The following is a 16,998-nucleotide window of genomic DNA, read 5'->3' as shown; positions in this document are numbered from 1 at the left end:
TTCGCCACTAAATGATAGGTAAAAGTCGATCATACGTCACCGAAGTCCTTTCCACGTTACAGTGAATCTCCACCGCATCTTAAGTTAACAGTCTGTCAAACACAACCGAAATAGTTCAATGTTTCAGTGGCATGCCACCAAATTTTCCTATTGCGTTTGGTACCAGTGTGCTACATGTAACCAGCAACCACCATGCAACCCTAAACTTGAAAAACACAAAAAAATAAGAGTAATGCTATTTGGACACACAACATTGACCACCTTAACTGACCACCTTATGTGGCAACTGATGTGTCATGCCATGTCAATTAATGAATGTCGCCATGTCAATTAAAAAACAAATTAAAAAACCCTAGCATTCCTAGTGAGTGGCCTCATGGCAACATTCATTAATTGACATGGCATGACACATCAGTTGCCACATAAGGTGGTCAGTTAAGATAGTCAATGTTGTGTGTCTAAATAGCATTACTCTTAAAATTAATATAGGGTTAAAAGAGCAAATAACGAGGAGCAAATAAAATCACCCAAATTTTTAAGGATGTTTCGTATGATGGGCAAAAGTCAAGTAGATACCAACAGAGAAAATCAAAGCGGAGAATCCGGATCCGAATCCGAACGGGATCTATTATGTGCATTCAAACTAAGAAAAATACATAAGGATTCCAATAAATACATGCAGTGCACATATTAATTGAGAAAACTTTGCAATTTTGACTCTGGGCCCATTTAAGACCAACCATTTGTTTTATTTCAATACAGACAGATATTATCAATTAAATTACCGATTGGATTGCAATTGTCAGTCTGACGACTACATCAGCCACTTAGGTAGTGCTAGACTCTAGGGTCTTATGGCCTTGAGTGTGCTAAACCCTAAACCCTACATTCTGGCTACGAGCTTTACTCTAGTTGGTCATATGGCCCCTAAACTGGAGAATAAACATTACAAGCTACAAATTCTCATCACTTGCACTGTATACATAAATACTAAGCCCGAAACTCACTTAAAACTATTTTAGAATGGGAACCTGGGCTAACTGTTGAAGTTGATGAACAACATGAGACATCCTTGGGCGCATTGATGGCACATGTTGCGTACAAGCATAAACAAGGTCCACCACCTTTTGAATCACACCGGCCTCCGGGATATCCGGAGAAGAAGGGGTTATATGAGGATCCAGGAGATCTAGGTAGCGATGAGCCTGCACCAGAGGCGTTGCCCACTCAAAAATACTCTGCCAACCGACTGGATCAACAGCCTGCGCAGGTCTACGCCCACTCACAATTTCAAGCAGCAGCACACCAAAACTATAAACATCACTCTTTGTTGTAAGCTCATTTCTGTAGACAAATTCTGGAGCCAGGTATCCATATGTGCCACCAGCCATCACTGTCCTCTCATGCATCACTTCATACGGCACAAACTTTGAGAGACCAACCCCCATTAGATGTGCTCCAAAATCTTCATCAAGCAGTACATTACTGGCACGGATATCACGATGCACAACATGTGGCTTCACTTTGTCATGCAGGAACCTGTTTTAACATATTAACAGGTGAAACACCAATTAAACACAATTCATTGTTCACCATTCAAATCCTGTCCAGACATGAAGCCACACAGTTACAAGCGAAAGCATCATAAAAATTAACAGAAGGACCTCTACAAGAACAAAAACAACGGATGAAACCATTACAATCATAACAATGATGTCCAGCAGGACCAACTTGAAGATCAGTTTGTTCCTGGTCTTTCCAAATTTGGGCACACAAATTCTGGCCAAAAAATTAGAGCCTTGGGAACAAACCTTTCATAATGTATTGTTTTTCTTCCAAAACGCCTCTTATCATACAAAATTTAACACATGCTCATCTGAGATATTTATGATACAGTTCAAATATAATATCAAAGTAGCTTTAAGAAAATTGTCTATGGTGTGTACAAAGCAATTTGAGAACACATTAACCATAAGAACTACGGTAACAGGCATGAAGAGGAGACTTGCCTTCAGAAATGTTGCTAACAAGGTCAATTGGACAGTGGTAAATTTAGTGAGGACTGAAATGTTCATAATTATTAGAAATGAAACTATCATATTTTTTTAAAGAACAAGGAAAAAAGCACCCATTGGAAAAATCCACTGAAGCAAGAATCAGTCTCAGATTATAGATGTTTGGTTTTACCTAATAAGACTACAAGGGAAAGTGTTGTATAACTTACGCAATTCCTCGTGCAAGAGTTGTTGCAATTTTCATTCTCATTCCCCAATCTAAGCTCCGACCACCCCTAGGTATGTGGTGCAGCCATTTATCTAAGGGCCCGTTAATGATGAACTCATAAACTATGTAGCGATCACCATGATCATAACAGCAGCCTTTCACAGCCACCAAATTTGGATGGTGAAGCTTTGCAACTCTTCCAATTTCAGAGTAAAACTCCTTTTTCCTTTGAAAACTAGATCTCTTCAACCTCTTAACTGCCACCCTTGAACCATCAGGAAGAAGCCCACTGTATGTTCCTCCTGTCTTGGCATCTCCCAGAAGACGGTTTCCTTCACTAAAGTTCTTTGTAATTGACCTTAGTTCCTCTTTCATGAAGACTTTCCATGATGGAGGGACTAATGCAGTAGCTGCTGGATTAGAAAGTCTGCGGGAACGTCTGCGCTTCTTGCTTCGCTTGTATGCAAGAAGCCAAATCACTACAGCTAATGTTGTGAAGAGAATCAATCCACTTACAACTCCAAGGATGATAAGATATTCTCTGTGGCAATGCATGTGGTAACATCTGTTCCCTGAAAGAAACAGGGACAACATTAAAATTAGCTGGATAGGCAATGCAAGATTGAAGTGCACAATGACTTGGATGTGACAGAATATATACCTAAATCAACCATGCATATAAAACCATGAGACATGTTGCATCTTTCAACCAAGAGGGATGTGGATCCATTAGTAACCAATATACATACATCAATAGAACTATTGGTGTGACAAGAGATGTTACTGCAAATGGATTGAAGGGGTTCCCCAGGAAAGAGAGACTCATTCCAATATGAAGTATTATCGGACCAATTCCAACCAAGACCAATAGTAGAGTTGACACCTCTTCCCCCTACCCAGCAGCCACTGATGGTTTCAGCACATAGATTCTGAGCAAAGGCCAGTTCTTGAGATGTTTTGAATGCTGCTAAGTTTCCATTATAACTTTTACAACGGGTTTCTGACTCATTCCAAGGTTGGCGGCTGCTCATATAACCGAAGCACTTCCGCTTATTGGGTCCAAGAATCCAACCACTGGGGCATGGTGCTGTTAAAAAAGAATTACAATTACAATGTTAACATAATAGCTCGATTACAAACTGATATAGAACGCAATCTATATTATCAACACACACATTACCAGCATGCTGTAAAAAATAAGACACATTAAATCAGCTTATGAGGGAACAGCATATTCAGACCTTTTAATTGCATGATATAAACGTACACTATCAGTTTCAGGAGCATTATGATTATTCTTTTCAACAGAAAAATTATATGTGTGTTCCCGTGCCTTCCATAGCTAAGCTGAACTTCTATATCATAAGTATCCTCTATAGCAGTTTTATGCATTTCAGACCTCAGCCATCACAGTACCAAGTGTTCTATATAGGTAACATAACTTGCTCTTAATTCTTGCTAACGGGCGAAGAAAATGACGTGCTTTTTTCATCAGTAAAAGCAATGAAGCATAATCAGCTAGCACCAGACGTCTGAAATGTTTTTGTTTTTGTGATCCAATAACTTTTGTTCGGCACAAAAGACCTTGAAAACATTTTGAAGGCAAGGGCAACGGATAACTAGAGTCTACTTCCTCTTGGTTTTCTATTGGGAGCTGTATTAGGATGTTTTTGGATGGAAAAAACAAACTTGAAATTGAGATAAAAGTCAGGATTTCTGAAATAACATATACTAATTAGTAATTTCCTTGTTTGGGGTCATAAGAAAATCAATATTCACATTAAAAAGAAACTTGGGAGTTTGGGAGTCATAAATCCAAACTTAAGATTACACCAAAATAGGTGCCATTTCTAAATTCTCAAAATTATGAGAGATTTTGAGAAATAAAGCTACAACAACCACCATCACCATCACCGCTGTCATCACTTTGTCATTGCCATTACCACCACCATCCTACTTCCACAATCATTGGTGCCATTGCCGCTGCCGTCACCATCATCATTGGCACTGACACCTCCACCACACTACTACCATCGCCACCTCACTCCAACCACCCTCTCTGCCTCTAGCACTGCCACCACCAGCAGCACCACCACTCCCATCTTTATTGCTATCACCAGCATCACTCCCGCCTCTGTTGCCACCACCATTTCCACAACTGTCACCAGCACTCATTTACATATATTGATACCTCCATAAAGGTAACCTTCAAATTCTGTTATGCTTAACAGGTAAGCAAAAGAAGAAAGTTCATAAATCCTAAAAATAAATTCCATCTTTTTTAGATTCCATCGTCCTGAATTCCCTTAGTACTCTTAAACTCCCTCATCCAAACACATCGTTAGAATTCGGAGAGATGCATTTTTATTTTTAATGGTGATAAAATTTATAAAAACCCACACACAGAGAGCACCCCTTAACGCTTAACCTAGGATTCATATTATTAAGAAATTCCACAAAGAGAGAGATGCAAACAACTCAAACAAAGCACTTATCAAAAGACATTGGTGAAGACATTTAAAAGAAGAAAAAAAAAACAGATTAAGGAAGCTTCCAATGGTAAAGAAACTTTAAAATAATTAGGATAAAGCAAAAAAAGTGGCTTTCAAAAAATAATTAGGATGGCTCAACAAAAAATTTAGCACTTAAAAGTTAAAAGGGTTACTCACACCTTTATTTTCTTCAGTTCCAGGCGCAACCAATTGCCTATGAATCGACTCATTATATACCTAACGAATGAGAACGAGGCATCAATAAATGGATCCACAATGTAAATCATCTTAACTCTGCAAGTTGAAAAAATGAAAAATTAAACTACATGGTTCATCATAATTTCTTACCCTATGTGAAGCGCATCCACCGAACAGAAGGCAAACAATCAGAGGCATAAGCAATTGCAGAGCACCCAGATTCCCCTCCATGAGAACCTTGCCACAAACCCTAGAAAGCAAAAATGTATACAAGTGAAATTTCAATTGTTAGCATTACACCTTTTCAGCCTGCGAGCGAACCATCTCAATAATTCGATCTGTAGTCATTTTAACTCTACCGCCATTTCAGACCACCAACCTCGCACTTCAGATGGTCACCCCAACAGAGCAGCAAGGAAGTCCTTGTTCATATGCAAAAGTGCAACTTGGCACCAAACCACTCTGCGAGCCTCTCTCCCACTCTTTGTTTCTCTGAATCCCTCTCTCTCTCGCTCACGCTCAGTGGTCCTCTGTCTCGCACATCTCTGTCAGAGTGTCTTCCCCTTCTAATTTGATTTTTTTTTTCCCCTTCTAATTTCACTTATTTTCCCCTTCTAATTTGACTTTTTTTTTTCTTTTCAAAATCTTCTAATTTCCAAGAAATGTCACTTTCCTGCACTTAAAACAATAACATTAATGTATTATACAAACTAATTTATACTTTCCAAGATTTCACTCCCCCTTCTTTCCCCTCACTCTTTCTTTCTTTTCTTATTTTCTTTCCTCTCTTTTTTAATGGTGTGTTTTGTTAAGCAATGAGAATTGGATTGGCTTCTAACATCATCATTAAATTTTCGAATAATCCAACATCATCGTTAAGCTTTTTGAATATTAGTTCTTTTTTTTATAAAAGTAAATTTATGTTTTAGCCATAAAAAAGCTTTCATTTTTAAAAAAAGTCAGAGTTTTTTCAAAAAAATACAGAAAAATCTCTCAACTTTCAAAACAAAGACATACAAATATAAATGATTCTTTAAAAAATTCAAAAATAAATAAGAACAATTTTATTTATTTTAGCTTTTTAAAAAAAATTTCTCTCTCCTCTAATCTTTTTCAAAATCTCCCAATTTTATATGAAGTCCACCACCTTTCTTTACAATAGTATGAAGTATATTGATGGACTGACTGGGTTAAATATGCAAAGAAACAACATATATATTGAAGAAACCCAAAAAAAAAAAAAAGGAAAGAGGTAGGTGAACTTTGACTTGGTAGGTGAAGTAGAAGAATCGAATCTATATACATAAAAACAGAGAAATTAGAAGAAGAAGACGAAAAAGAGAGAAGAAATGGGGGGAGGAATATACGGGGCAGTGATGGAGGAGATAACGTTGTACACGGGACTTTCACCGGCAGCCTTCTTCACAATCGCAGGGATGATGGTTGTGGTTTACAGAATTGTCAGCGCAATGTTTGTGGGGCCCGAAGACTACAACAAGCCTCCCATGGCGGCGAGCATCGGCACCGATTCCAATTTGGTTAACAAGTACTTGAACCTCAACCAAACCACCACCACAACTCCGACGCAAATGGGAGACATGACGGAGCAACAATTGAGAGGCTTTGATGGTTCTGATCCCAATAAGCCTCTGCTCATGGCCATCAGAGCTCAGATCTATGACGTCTCTTCCTCCAGGTAGTTTGCCGGATTTTCCACTTTTGTCTATGTCATTTCAATTGTGGCAATTAGACGCATGTAGTTTGATTTTCCTGCAATTTAAGAACAAGTCATAATTTCCGTCTAATTTAGTGATTGGAGTAATTAGACCCATGTAGTTTGATTTTATTGCAATTTAAGGACAATTTTCGCCTAATTTAGTGATTGGAGTAATTAGATCCCATGTAGTTTGATTTTATTGCAATTTAAGAACAAGTCATCATTTTCGCCTAATGGAGTAAATACGTGTCGCTGATGGAGTATTTTGAACGGAATTTTGGATAGAAATTGTAATGTGTCGTGGATATTGGATAGAAATTGCAATGTTTACTGCCGAACTGGCATAATTCACGCCACCCATGTTGCTAATTTTATTTTTCAAGTTAGGTTTTGTGGTTTATTTTTGAATTTATTGGACTGAGTGAGTTTTGTGGCCCTTACAACATGCAGGAATTTTTATGGTCCTGGGGGACCGTACGCAATGTTTGCTGGAAGAGATGCTAGCAGAGCTTTAGCTCTTCTGTCCTTCAAACCCCAAGACATAAATGGCAACATTGAAGGTCTTGGTCCCGATGAACTTGAGATTTTACAGGACTGGGAAGATAAATTCATTGAAAAATATCCCAATGTTGGGAAGCTTGTAGCAGAGCCAACAAAGACTGAGCAAACTGAAGCTCAACAGCAAGGAATTGGGCAAGAACAATAGAGAGGGGAGGAGATGAGAGGAGAGGCTAATCTGTTGGTATCTAAATCTATCAACTGTTATTTCTTCTGAATCTTAACTTTGCGGTTGTTTGTTGCTATTATTGTTCATGTAAATATGGTAGGTAATTAGAGCATCTTTAACCGATATGTTAAATTGCAACATCGATATAAAATAAAGACTCCACTCCCTTCACAGTGGTCAGCCCTTCCATCCCATCTTTTTTATTTATTTTAACTTAATGTAATTTTTTGTAACATCTGAGATCCAGACCCACCAAAACTCTACAATCAAATGAAGTCTACTAATTTCTAGAATCAACCTGGGAACCCCAATTGCCATCATAAAGCCAAAAAATTACTGGTTTGGTAGCTCAACGTTTGGCTCATTCCATTAATCACAACATTGCCAATAAGAATTTTACTTGAAATATTCCTGATACAAAAGCTCAAAGGGGAATATAGCCCAGCTCACAACACTTCAGCTACCTGCTATGCAGACATTCATTTCCCCCATCTGACCAAAAAAAACAAAACTAGAGGCTATTAATTCAGACTTACTAGATAACTCCAACCTCAGCTTACTGCCTCCTTATTGAGTTCATCAGAAGGCACTTGCCCAAAAGTTGATTTTGCCAACACAATATCCTTTCCAACAATCCGACCGTCACCGCATTTCCAATCTCCACGACATCCGGCAAGCTTATTACAGACCTAACCTCTCATGTTAGCAACTGAAGCCACTAAACATTCCATCAGATTTCATTTTCCTCACTTTTCCAGAACCAGAGCATCACTAGAAATAGGAACAGTTTCCATACTCTAGGGCATCAACAAATAAGCTCCTTCAGAATTATCTTCTTCTGATTACATGGTGAACAGACTGACTTCAATACCAGTATTGTTGAAACTTCCTTTGCTGAAGGAAACATATTTTCAAGGCACCACCTCAGCGGAATCTGATGAAAAATTCCCAGGGCCTGTTACTGGCTTGAGCATGTGTTCTATCCATTTTCTTTTCTCTTTAACATTTGATCAATAAGCTCAAATTTTCATCCACCTCAAACATCTTTCAATATCCCTTCTTTTGCTATATCACTGGTACACCAATCCTCAAACAAATGTAATAACATTATAAACAGATTATGCCACCACAATAAAATAAAACATGAGCAGCAGCAAGAAATGGAATCATCAGAATCGATTTAACCTCCCAATGATTAAAAACAAATAAAAAAATTGAAGGCTTCACTTCACAGCTAAATTTAAATTCTTAGCAAGAGCCCACCAAATCCTTCTTCTAGCAGATAATCAACCGGCAAATACCGAAATCCTATCCTCCACACTAACCCTTTTTTCTTGTCCAGTACCCTTAAATATACACATCACTACATAAGCATATGAAAACGACTACAACCCAACCTTTATCCACAAATTCAAGAGAGTAAAGCAAAAGGGTTAATCAGAAAGAAACTAGGAAAAAATAAACCAACTCTGATAATCACAAGAAAACCACCAACGTGGGTCAGTTGGAACAGTCAGGCTTACGGTTTGCTCCCATGTGGTCTGAGGTTCAAAAGCACCCAAAGCTACCTATCTAGCAATTTTCTAGTGTTTCCTGCCTCCCAAAAGATTGGAGGGCTTGGCGGGGGGCCCAGTTTCAAAGCTGAGTCCGCAATGCGGATTGGTGGATTCCTGGTTATATTACAAATTTGTTTTTAAAAAAAAAACTAGGTTTTCCTGGATCTAAGAGAATCCATCTCAGATTATCTTGAGAAATAGGCCTCCTCGATCTGTTTCCTTCTTCTTCAGGAACAAACCAAAATCCAAATAATCAGAAACCATCATAACAGGCAAAAAAAGAAAAAAGAAAATCAGAATGTAACATAGAGAGGCTTTAAGGAAAAGAAGAGAGATTAAGAAAGATGCAGATCCTTGTCTGTTAAAAAATGAAAAGTAAGAGAACAAAGCTTTCCTTTTGTGCCAAAATAGAAAGAAGGGTTGAGAATAACATTTAATAAAAATAAATTTACATTGAACACCTTCTCAATAAAAACTCAATATTCAAAACTCCAACTAAAAGTATTTATACAACTTGATTTATTTTTCTTTTGTTTTATGTATAATACTTTAACATTTTAAGTTATTTTACCAAAATAACTCTGCTTATCACTTACATGCAAGGGACATGTTAATGTACTTGTGTGGATGTGTGAGTTTATTGATGCATCAAGAAATTTTTATGACACATAACTTGAATAACATTACAATTGAAGAATTCCAATCATTGTAATATATGTCCACATGAACAAAGTGCATTATTCTTCAGAAAGAGAAAAAAATAAACACCGAGAAAGAAATATTGAGTTAAGTATAGACAGATTATACAAATACTTTAAAAGCAACATACTCCATCTTCAAAAACTAGTAAGAGCTCTTGGCTTTTAACTGGACAAAAAAGGACTCTATTTCATACATAAATATAGCAATTTTAATATACTTACAATAAAATGTAATGGAATGATTACTGTGGTTGTGTGAATGTGTGTGTATACATCAGGAAAATATCTATAATACATAACCTGAATACATGATACTTAAAATGTTCCATTTATTGTAACTATTTTTTATGTACATGAACAAATATATTATTGTTTCAGAAGAAAAAAACAATAACGAATCAAGCACAGATAGATTATACAAATACTTATAAAGCGACATACTCTGTCCTCATAAACTAATGAGAACTTTTTGCTTTTATCTGCAGACAAATGTGGTGATTGACCAAGAGGACTTCTAAGTACAATAAGAAGAAGGCAAACTAGGTTTAATGGCCACCTCCTACGGCTTCTCTTTACGTACTTTGGATCTTTCAAGGGATCTCATTGTTTCTTCAAATGATTTCTGAATGAAAATGAAAGCTTGTCAGTGAAACAATCTTGGAGAACATTCATTCTGCATTATATCCCTGGTATGATTTCAAAATCACCAAGTAAAACATTCCCCAATAAGTATTTAAAGTTCAGTAACGAAAAAAAAAAACCTCCAGTAGGCATTGAGATTGTGCATGCCTCTAGATTTACTTTTTGAATTTGCATTTCATATTAATAATCAAAAGTGCGCAAAAAGCACGCCATATGACAGTTATCAAACTCGCTATGGTTTCTAGGAAGGATTTATATAGCTTGCACCGTGAAGGGTCCCTTCTTTTGTTCATTCAGGTAAGCCAAATGAATCAGCGAACAATGGTTGAAATTAGGATCAAGATTGGTCTTAGGTTCGGTTTCTATAAATCATATTACACACCACATGTCCCCGCCCAGAAGATTGTATGACCACAAAGTAGTGAAAGCATGGATTTAAAAAACAAAACCCTGGAGAGAGGAATTCCAGGGTGAGAGGGAAAAAAAAAATAGAGCAACATACCTCGGAATTATGCATCTTCCATAGAGCATCCCAGCCCCTATTAACAACGACCACGCCTCCTAAGAAAGCCCTGCATAAAATTCATCTACCAATGAAAAATTTCCAGAGAGAAAACGTACCAAAAATCTTACATATAAGAAGATTTGGGTATCGTTAAAAGTGCTGACATGTTTGCATCATTAGCTAATAGGTATGTTTTTCTTATAGCATTCATCATTGCAATTAGCACAAAATTGAAACTAACTAAAAAAAAAATATCTTGGAAAAAAAAAGCTAGAAAAGAAAATACCAGGCCAAATAGCAGTGAGTCAACATCTAAAACCCATGATCACAAATTGACACAAATTACAATCTAAATTCCATAACAACTGAACAAATGAGATATCTTTGCAACAAGTTTACCAGTCAAAGAAATCAAAATGAACAAAAACCAACCATGTATATTCATACATTTCTCAATTGCAACCATCAATTCACTCATAAAAATTAAAATACACAACAATACCCTGCAACGGAGAGATTCAGAAGAAACGCTCGCGTCGTGACGTAGCGAAGCACATTCTCAAACGCAGAGGAAGCTCCAGAGCCTCCAGAGGAGGCTCTTCTGTACTTGCCTCCATAATTGGTAGCACTATAACCATAACCATAACCATGGCCGTAATTACTAGTATTTGCATTGTAATTGTGGGAGCGAGAGCTCCGGAAATTATAGTCGGCGCGCTTGCGATCGTCGATGAGGACCTGGTAGGCCTCGGAGACCTGCTTGAATCTGAGGGTGGTGCTCTCCCTCACGGCCTTGGGGGAGTGGGAGTGCTTGTCTGGGTGCAGCTTCACCGCCAGTTTCCTGAACGCTTCCTTGATTTCTTCTTTGCTCGCGCTCCTTGGCAACCCCAGAACCTTGTAGTGGTCCATTGGTTTTGGAATTTGATGATTTTCAATCGATGTTTTGTTTGTGATTGTTTAATTTTCTGTCGGCATGGCCATGGAATTGGAGTGAAGGAGTGAGTTCAGAGGGGCTTATCAATTCAATTCGTTTAGGAAATATATGGTAAATTCAACCTCGTGGCAGCGCCATAGCCGCTTCCTTTTTGCCATGCTTTTGCAGTTTGCTTGCAATTCATTTTCAGGAAAAATGGGGCAAACAAATTTCACTCATCTCCTAATTTTGCCCAAATTTTCAATTTAGCCCCTATTGTTTTTCCTTTGACGACTTTTAGTTTGATACCATTGACCATTGGCCCGTGTACATAATGTTATTTAGTTTTGAGGGATACCTTTGACAACATAGTAACATATAATTTGATTTGAATTTTAAGGAACAAGGATCTACTTGTCTCGGCGTCAGATCTCTACTTGCATTTCGGTGTTAAATCTGATCTTTATCACCATCCTTTTTTTGCGGTTTCTTCATGTTTGAAATAAGCCGCAGAGACTGAGTTTTCTGTGTAGTTTTCACCTCTCATTTTGTGAGAGTTTTTTACCTCTCTTTTGTAAGAGCTTTCCACCTCTTTTTTGTGAGAGTTTTATTTATATTGTTATGATTTGGTTTTTTCAAGCTTTATCTCCTTTTGGTTAGTGACGTTTTCGGTGTGCTATGGGAACCAGTTATTGCCCGACATCCATTGAAAAGGCCTAAAAGGTGACTGTGACCAGTGCTGCAAGTTACGATTGAATCGCAGTATCGAACGATCCAATTCAATGGTGGGCTTACTGTGAAGTCCAATTTTTTGCTCCATTTTCCCAATTTTTAAGCCCAAACAGCTTTTAAGCAAAATTTTTAGAAGCCTTCATCAAAGATAAACTCGACAGTTTTTAGGGCATTTTTTGGGCCACTTAACTTAAAGCCGTTTTTAGGCCACTTAACTTACAACCCAGTTTTGTTTCAAAACTTTTGAATATAATTTAAGGCACTTTTTCATTCATAACATAATTTAGGGCTAACGACAAAAGACACCCTGCTGGTTTAGGTCATTCTCGAATTGGACCCCACAGTATCAATTTTATCAATTTACGCCCTGACGTTTTGAACATCGTCCAATTTCATCCTTCCGATAAATTGACCAGACGGTCAATCGTTAACTGCTGACGTGGCACCCGTGGGACCCACCCTACTAGCGATTTGACCATTCATCTCATGCCATCTGAAAGGCAGTTTTGGGTTTCTACAATTAAAATTTAAAAAAATTAAAAAAACTGAACATCGTGCCCAAAATTGGGCACGCTTTGCAAGAACACGACTGAAGTAAAAGCCCCAAACCGTCGTTCGTCCTCAACCTCAGCCAGAGATCGAAGAGAAAGCCCCAAAGTTGTCCTAAACCCTAATGTAAATCCTAAATTTCCATAGCTGAGAGCTCAAATATACGATTTTGAAGAAGAGAGCCGCCCAATTGTATTGGATCCTTAACCCAGAAAATGAAGGAGAAATGGAGCATCAGGCGATGGTGTGTTGGTGTGGTAAGAATGCAAGAATCCGAACTTCGTGGACAATTTCGAATCCTAGGAGGCGATTGCAAAGGTAAAAAGCTGGATTTGGTGCAAAATATTAGAATTTGAATTGTTGCAGGTGCAAATGTTAATTTGCTGAGTGGGTTTTGTGCAAGGTAGAGGATGTTGTGATTTCTGGGTTTGGTATGATGTGGAAATGTGTGAAAGGTATAAAGTTGTGATTCCGAGGTTGCTAAAATCGCGGGATAAGTTGGAGAATTCACTAGCAAAGGCTAGACGCAGAGAGAAGGTTCTTTAGGCAGCAATGGTGGTGTCGTGGATGCTTGTTGCAATGTCCTTCTTTGGACGGAATGGTGGATCAGATGGACTGAAGCTGAAGACTCTGGAATTGGCATGAAAATGGGTGTTTTAGGGATGCACTGTGCTTTTAGTTAGGTCTGCACTGTGCCTTTGGTATGGAAAGCAGTGTAGTTTTGGTTATGTAATGGGAATGAACATTTTGCATTTTGGTTATGTAATGGGAATGGCTATGTAATCTGCATACAGTGTGAAATTTTGGTAATGCAATAGCCTATTCATTCCAACAACTTGTGTGCACAACACATGAGCAAATTGATTTTCACTTGCAGCATTACAACAAAATAGGCCATAGAACAGCATTTACAACCTTCCAAAATAACAGAACCTGTATTCCAAAAAAAAAAAAAACAGAACCTGTTTTCCAAAACAAGAGTACATGTTTTCCAAAAACACAGTACCTATTTTCGAAAAAAACAGAACCTATCTTACATATTTGATCACAAGCTATCTTCCTAACACAAGGCAACTTGTCTTCCAAAATAACATAATAACCTAATCCAACCAGCTAATAAAGGTAAAACTGTCTCATTCTCAAAATAACCAAACCAGCTAATACAACATAGACCATCATCATTCCTTGCTCAAGTCTGATGCTCCCACAACCATAGGTCGTTTCCTCAATAAATAAGAATTGCCAGTTGAAGTTTCAGTTGATGTAGGGGGGGCAGATCCAGTTGCAAGAGAGGCAGATCAAGTTGCAGGTGTTGAGGATGGAGCAGCTGAATCAATTGATGGTGCATTTGAACTTCCAGCTGCATTGGTGGCCTTTCTCTTCCATTTTCCTTTCTGCACAGATCTTGCAGGCTTAGCTCGCCTTGTTTTTGTACTGGGACCAGCTTCACTTGTTTGAGTAGTTTGCTGGGATGAGACAACAAATCAAACCAGTTAGTTGCATCATATTCCAAAAACATTAACATTTATAACATTAACAAATGTTCATCCTTAGATGTTTACCTTAGCCTTCCTCTTTTTGATTTTTGTTTTTGGGGGGATATTCCTATGACAAGTCCTTTTATTGTGGCTCTTTCTTCCACATTGGCCACACCTCAGTGAGTCTTGAACTTTTGTAACAACATTGGCCTTGTTGCGGCATTCACCTGCTTCCTTCCTTCTAGCCTTTCTTGGCCTTCCAGGTTGTTTGGAGTATGAAGGAGGCACACATGGTGGTATATTAGTTATATCCCACAACTCCATCCCATTCATAGGTAGTATGAGGTTTTCATATGCCTTGAAATATGTCTGAGTGTGATAACATGCATTCACATAATCAATTACGTTTAGGCCCCCATTGTAATTTATAGCTGCCACTCCATGAACACAAGGCCAACCAGTCAAATCCCATTCTCTGCAAGAACAGTTCCTCAAATCCAAGTCCACAATATACTGTGAAATCCCACCACTGCCAACTTGAAATTTTCCTCCACCTGACCACAGTCACACAACCACCTACTTTTGCTTTATTAATCCCTACCTTCTTAAAAATCTTGGGGCAAATTTCCTTTGTCCAATTCTTCATTTTGTCCCTTCTGCCTTGTATCCTCCTTATCAACTTACACCTAACTATCTCAAGCATGGTCAGTATTGGCTTATCTCTGCATGCCAATATGAATGAGTTGAAGGACTCACACATATTGTTTAAAAGCATATCACACTTCACATGAGTGCTGAAGTGTGATCGAGACCAATGCCTAGAAGGTTTTCCTGGTTCAGTCAGCCAAGCATAAGCATCCATATCAAGGTTTCTCAGCTCTTCCATCTATCTTGCAAATTGTGGAACAGTTGTTGCTTTTGCAGCACCCTAGAATTTGTCAGACAAAACTTTCCCTTTGAATTGTAATTTGAAGTTGGTGAACAGATGTCTTGCACAAAACCTATGTTCACTATTAGGAACAACTTGCTCAAAAGCTGGTAATAATCTTTTTTGCTTGTCTGATATGAAAGTGTATCCAAACTGGTTAACAATCTCTACATCATTTACCAGCAATTCTAGAAACCAAACCCATGACTCCTTGCACTCAGACTTAACCACTGCATACACAATCACCCATGTTTCATTATTAGCATATATACGAACTGCTGCTAAAAATTGCCCTACATATACACCCTTCAAGAAGCAGCCATCCAATCTAATAATGGGTCTGTATCCAGCAATGAACCCTGCTTTACATGCACCTAGGCACACATATAACCTTTGAAACACTGGATGACCCAATTGTTCATTGAAATTACATTGAACTTTGGTTATTGTTCCTGGATTGGTCTTCCTTAACTCTTCACAATAATCCCAAATTCTTGAGTATTGCTCTGTGTATATTCCCTCAATCTGCCTCAATGCCCTATCTTTTGCCCTATAAACTTGTTGCCTAGAAACTCTAGTGTTATAATCATTCTCCACAATCTCCATGAATGAGCTAATTGGCCAACTTGGATTGCTCTTCAATGTTTCCATATATTTGGCACTCAGCCAACTAGACTTCACAGTGGGGTTTTCCCAAACAATACCACAAGTGTATTCACCCTCATATTTCTTAACCTGTAGGGTATTCTCATGCTGCATTTTGGAAGCATATATCTCCCATGGGCAATCTGGATCTGGACAAACTGCCTTTAGCTTTAAAGCCTTACTTCTCACAAATACAACATCCATATTCCACTTTATAAATTGTTCTCTCACAGCCGCTCTAAAAACTTTACAATTGCTAAACTTCATCCCAACCTCAAACTCTGGATCTGCCATGTCAGTTGCCGGATTGAATTCTGGCCATCTATCCGTCATTAGAGTGTCATCATCAGAGTCATATTTAGGTTGTACATTATCAGAATCATACTCCTCTGCATCCAGTTCAACATCTGGACCCCAATCCCAAGATTCAACCCCAGCATTTGTTGACTCTGGCTCTTTTCCTTTTGCCCCATCTCCAACCCACTCAGTTTGTTTGTCCACCCATTCATCAAAATCGACATCATCATCATTATCATCACAACTGAAGTTAAGGTCTACAAAATCAGAGTCAAGACTGTCTGCTGACTCCTCCTCATCCTGACAGACTGTGGTCCTTGTTCTTGCTTTTCTTGTCTTCATTGGATGACATCTTGATAAGTTGCTCTTTTCTACACTTCCTTCAACAACCTCTTTCTGAACTAGTCCCTCAGTCACTGTATTGGACCTTTGGTCTTCTTTATCACGTGTCTTTTTTAGATTTTTACACCTCATTTTACCAAAAGCTCTTACCCTTCTTTTCCCAAAAAAAGAACTGACTTTACTTTTCCTTTTGTCTACAGTGGCAGGAGATTCCTTCTCAACAACTCTTTATTTGTCTTTTTGCACAGTAGAAGATTCCCTCTCTACTGCCTTTTCTTTGACTTTTTCAGAAACACCCTGTCCTGCACAAGATTCCCTTGGCTTATGCCCCCACCACTTTGTTCCCCATTTGG

At 38.2% G+C, this 16,998-nt stretch overlaps 4 protein-coding genes across 5 annotated transcripts; 1 reads left to right on the top strand and 3 right to left on the bottom strand.

The window, feature by feature from the left end:
• On the bottom strand, positions 605-5,610 carry LOC18769503 (C-type lectin receptor-like tyrosine-protein kinase At1g52310). Of its 2 annotated transcripts, XM_020568556.1 has the most exons (6): positions 5,293-5,610; positions 5,064-5,163; positions 4,895-4,952; positions 2,885-3,310; positions 2,225-2,795; positions 664-1,539 (listed from the first exon to the last, which is right to left on the bottom strand). In XM_020568556.1, exons 2-6 carry the CDS (start codon positions 5,142-5,144, stop codon positions 1,014-1,016), a joined length of 1,662 nt encoding a protein of 553 aa, XP_020424145.1. In that variant the 5' UTR covers positions 5,145-5,163; positions 5,293-5,610; the 3' UTR covers positions 664-1,013. The 2 variants fall into 2 exon arrangements, with proteins under 2 accessions (XP_007204193.1, XP_020424145.1); XM_007204131.2 differs by having other exon boundaries at positions 605-1,539; positions 5,064-5,609.
• Positions 6,118-7,551, top strand: LOC18771219 (membrane steroid-binding protein 2). Its single transcript, XM_007202539.2, has 2 exons — positions 6,118-6,609; positions 7,081-7,551. The coding sequence occupies exons 1-2, from the start codon at positions 6,263-6,265 to the stop codon at positions 7,334-7,336; spliced, it is 603 nt and encodes a 200-aa protein (XP_007202601.1). The 5' UTR covers positions 6,118-6,262; the 3' UTR covers positions 7,337-7,551.
• Positions 7,669-11,958, bottom strand: LOC18769650 (chaperone protein dnaJ 72). The gene is made up of 3 exons (XM_007202587.2): positions 11,264-11,958; positions 10,759-10,828; positions 7,669-10,236 (listed from the first exon to the last, which is right to left on the bottom strand). Exons 1-3 carry the CDS (start codon positions 11,668-11,670, stop codon positions 10,174-10,176), a joined length of 540 nt encoding a protein of 179 aa, XP_007202649.1. The 5' UTR covers positions 11,671-11,958; the 3' UTR covers positions 7,669-10,173.
• On the bottom strand, positions 15,362-16,777 carry LOC18769695. The gene has a single exon (XM_020568874.1). It carries the CDS (start codon positions 16,775-16,777, stop codon positions 15,362-15,364), a length of 1,416 nt encoding a protein of 471 aa, XP_020424463.1.

This window comes from Prunus persica, chromosome G7, assembly GCF_000346465.2.
Source record: "Prunus persica cultivar Lovell chromosome G7, Prunus_persica_NCBIv2, whole genome shotgun sequence".
NCBI classification, from domain to species: Eukaryota; Viridiplantae; Streptophyta; class Magnoliopsida; order Rosales; family Rosaceae; genus Prunus; species Prunus persica.
Note: the sequence above shows the minus strand (reverse complement) of the source record. Positions and strands in the feature narration are given on the sequence as shown.

Coding starts and splice junctions, on each gene's coding strand:
- LOC18771219 (XM_007202539.2), top strand. CDS start 6,263: ATGGGGGGAGGAATATACGGGGCAGTGATGGAGGAGATAACGTTGTAC. Junction 6,610..7,080: donor TATGACGTCTCTTCCTCCAG/GTAGTTTGCCGG, acceptor TACAACATGCAG/GAATTTTTATGGTCCTGGGG.
- LOC18769695 (XM_020568874.1), bottom strand. CDS start 16,777: ATGAGGTGTAAAAATCTAAAAAAGACACGTGATAAAGAAGACCAAAGG.
- LOC18769503 (XM_020568556.1), bottom strand. CDS start 5,144: ATGGAGGGGAATCTGGGTGCTCTGCAATTGCTTATGCCTCTGATTGTT. Junction 4,953..5,063: donor GTGGATGCGCTTCACATAGG/GTAAGAAATTAT, acceptor CTCATTCGTTAG/GTATATAATGAGTCGATTCA. Junction 1,540..2,224: donor ACTCTTGCACGAGGAATTGC/GTAAGTTATACA, acceptor ATGTTAAAACAG/GTTCCTGCATGACAAAGTGA.
- LOC18769650 (XM_007202587.2), bottom strand. CDS start 11,670: ATGGACCACTACAAGGTTCTGGGGTTGCCAAGGAGCGCGAGCAAAGAA. Junction 10,829..11,263: donor CTGAATCTCTCCGTTGCAGG/GTATTGTTGTGT, acceptor AATTTTATGCAG/GGCTTTCTTAGGAGGCGTGG. Junction 10,237..10,758: donor GGAAGATGCATAATTCCGAG/GTATGTTGCTCT, acceptor ATTTTCATTCAG/AAATCATTTGAAGAAACAAT.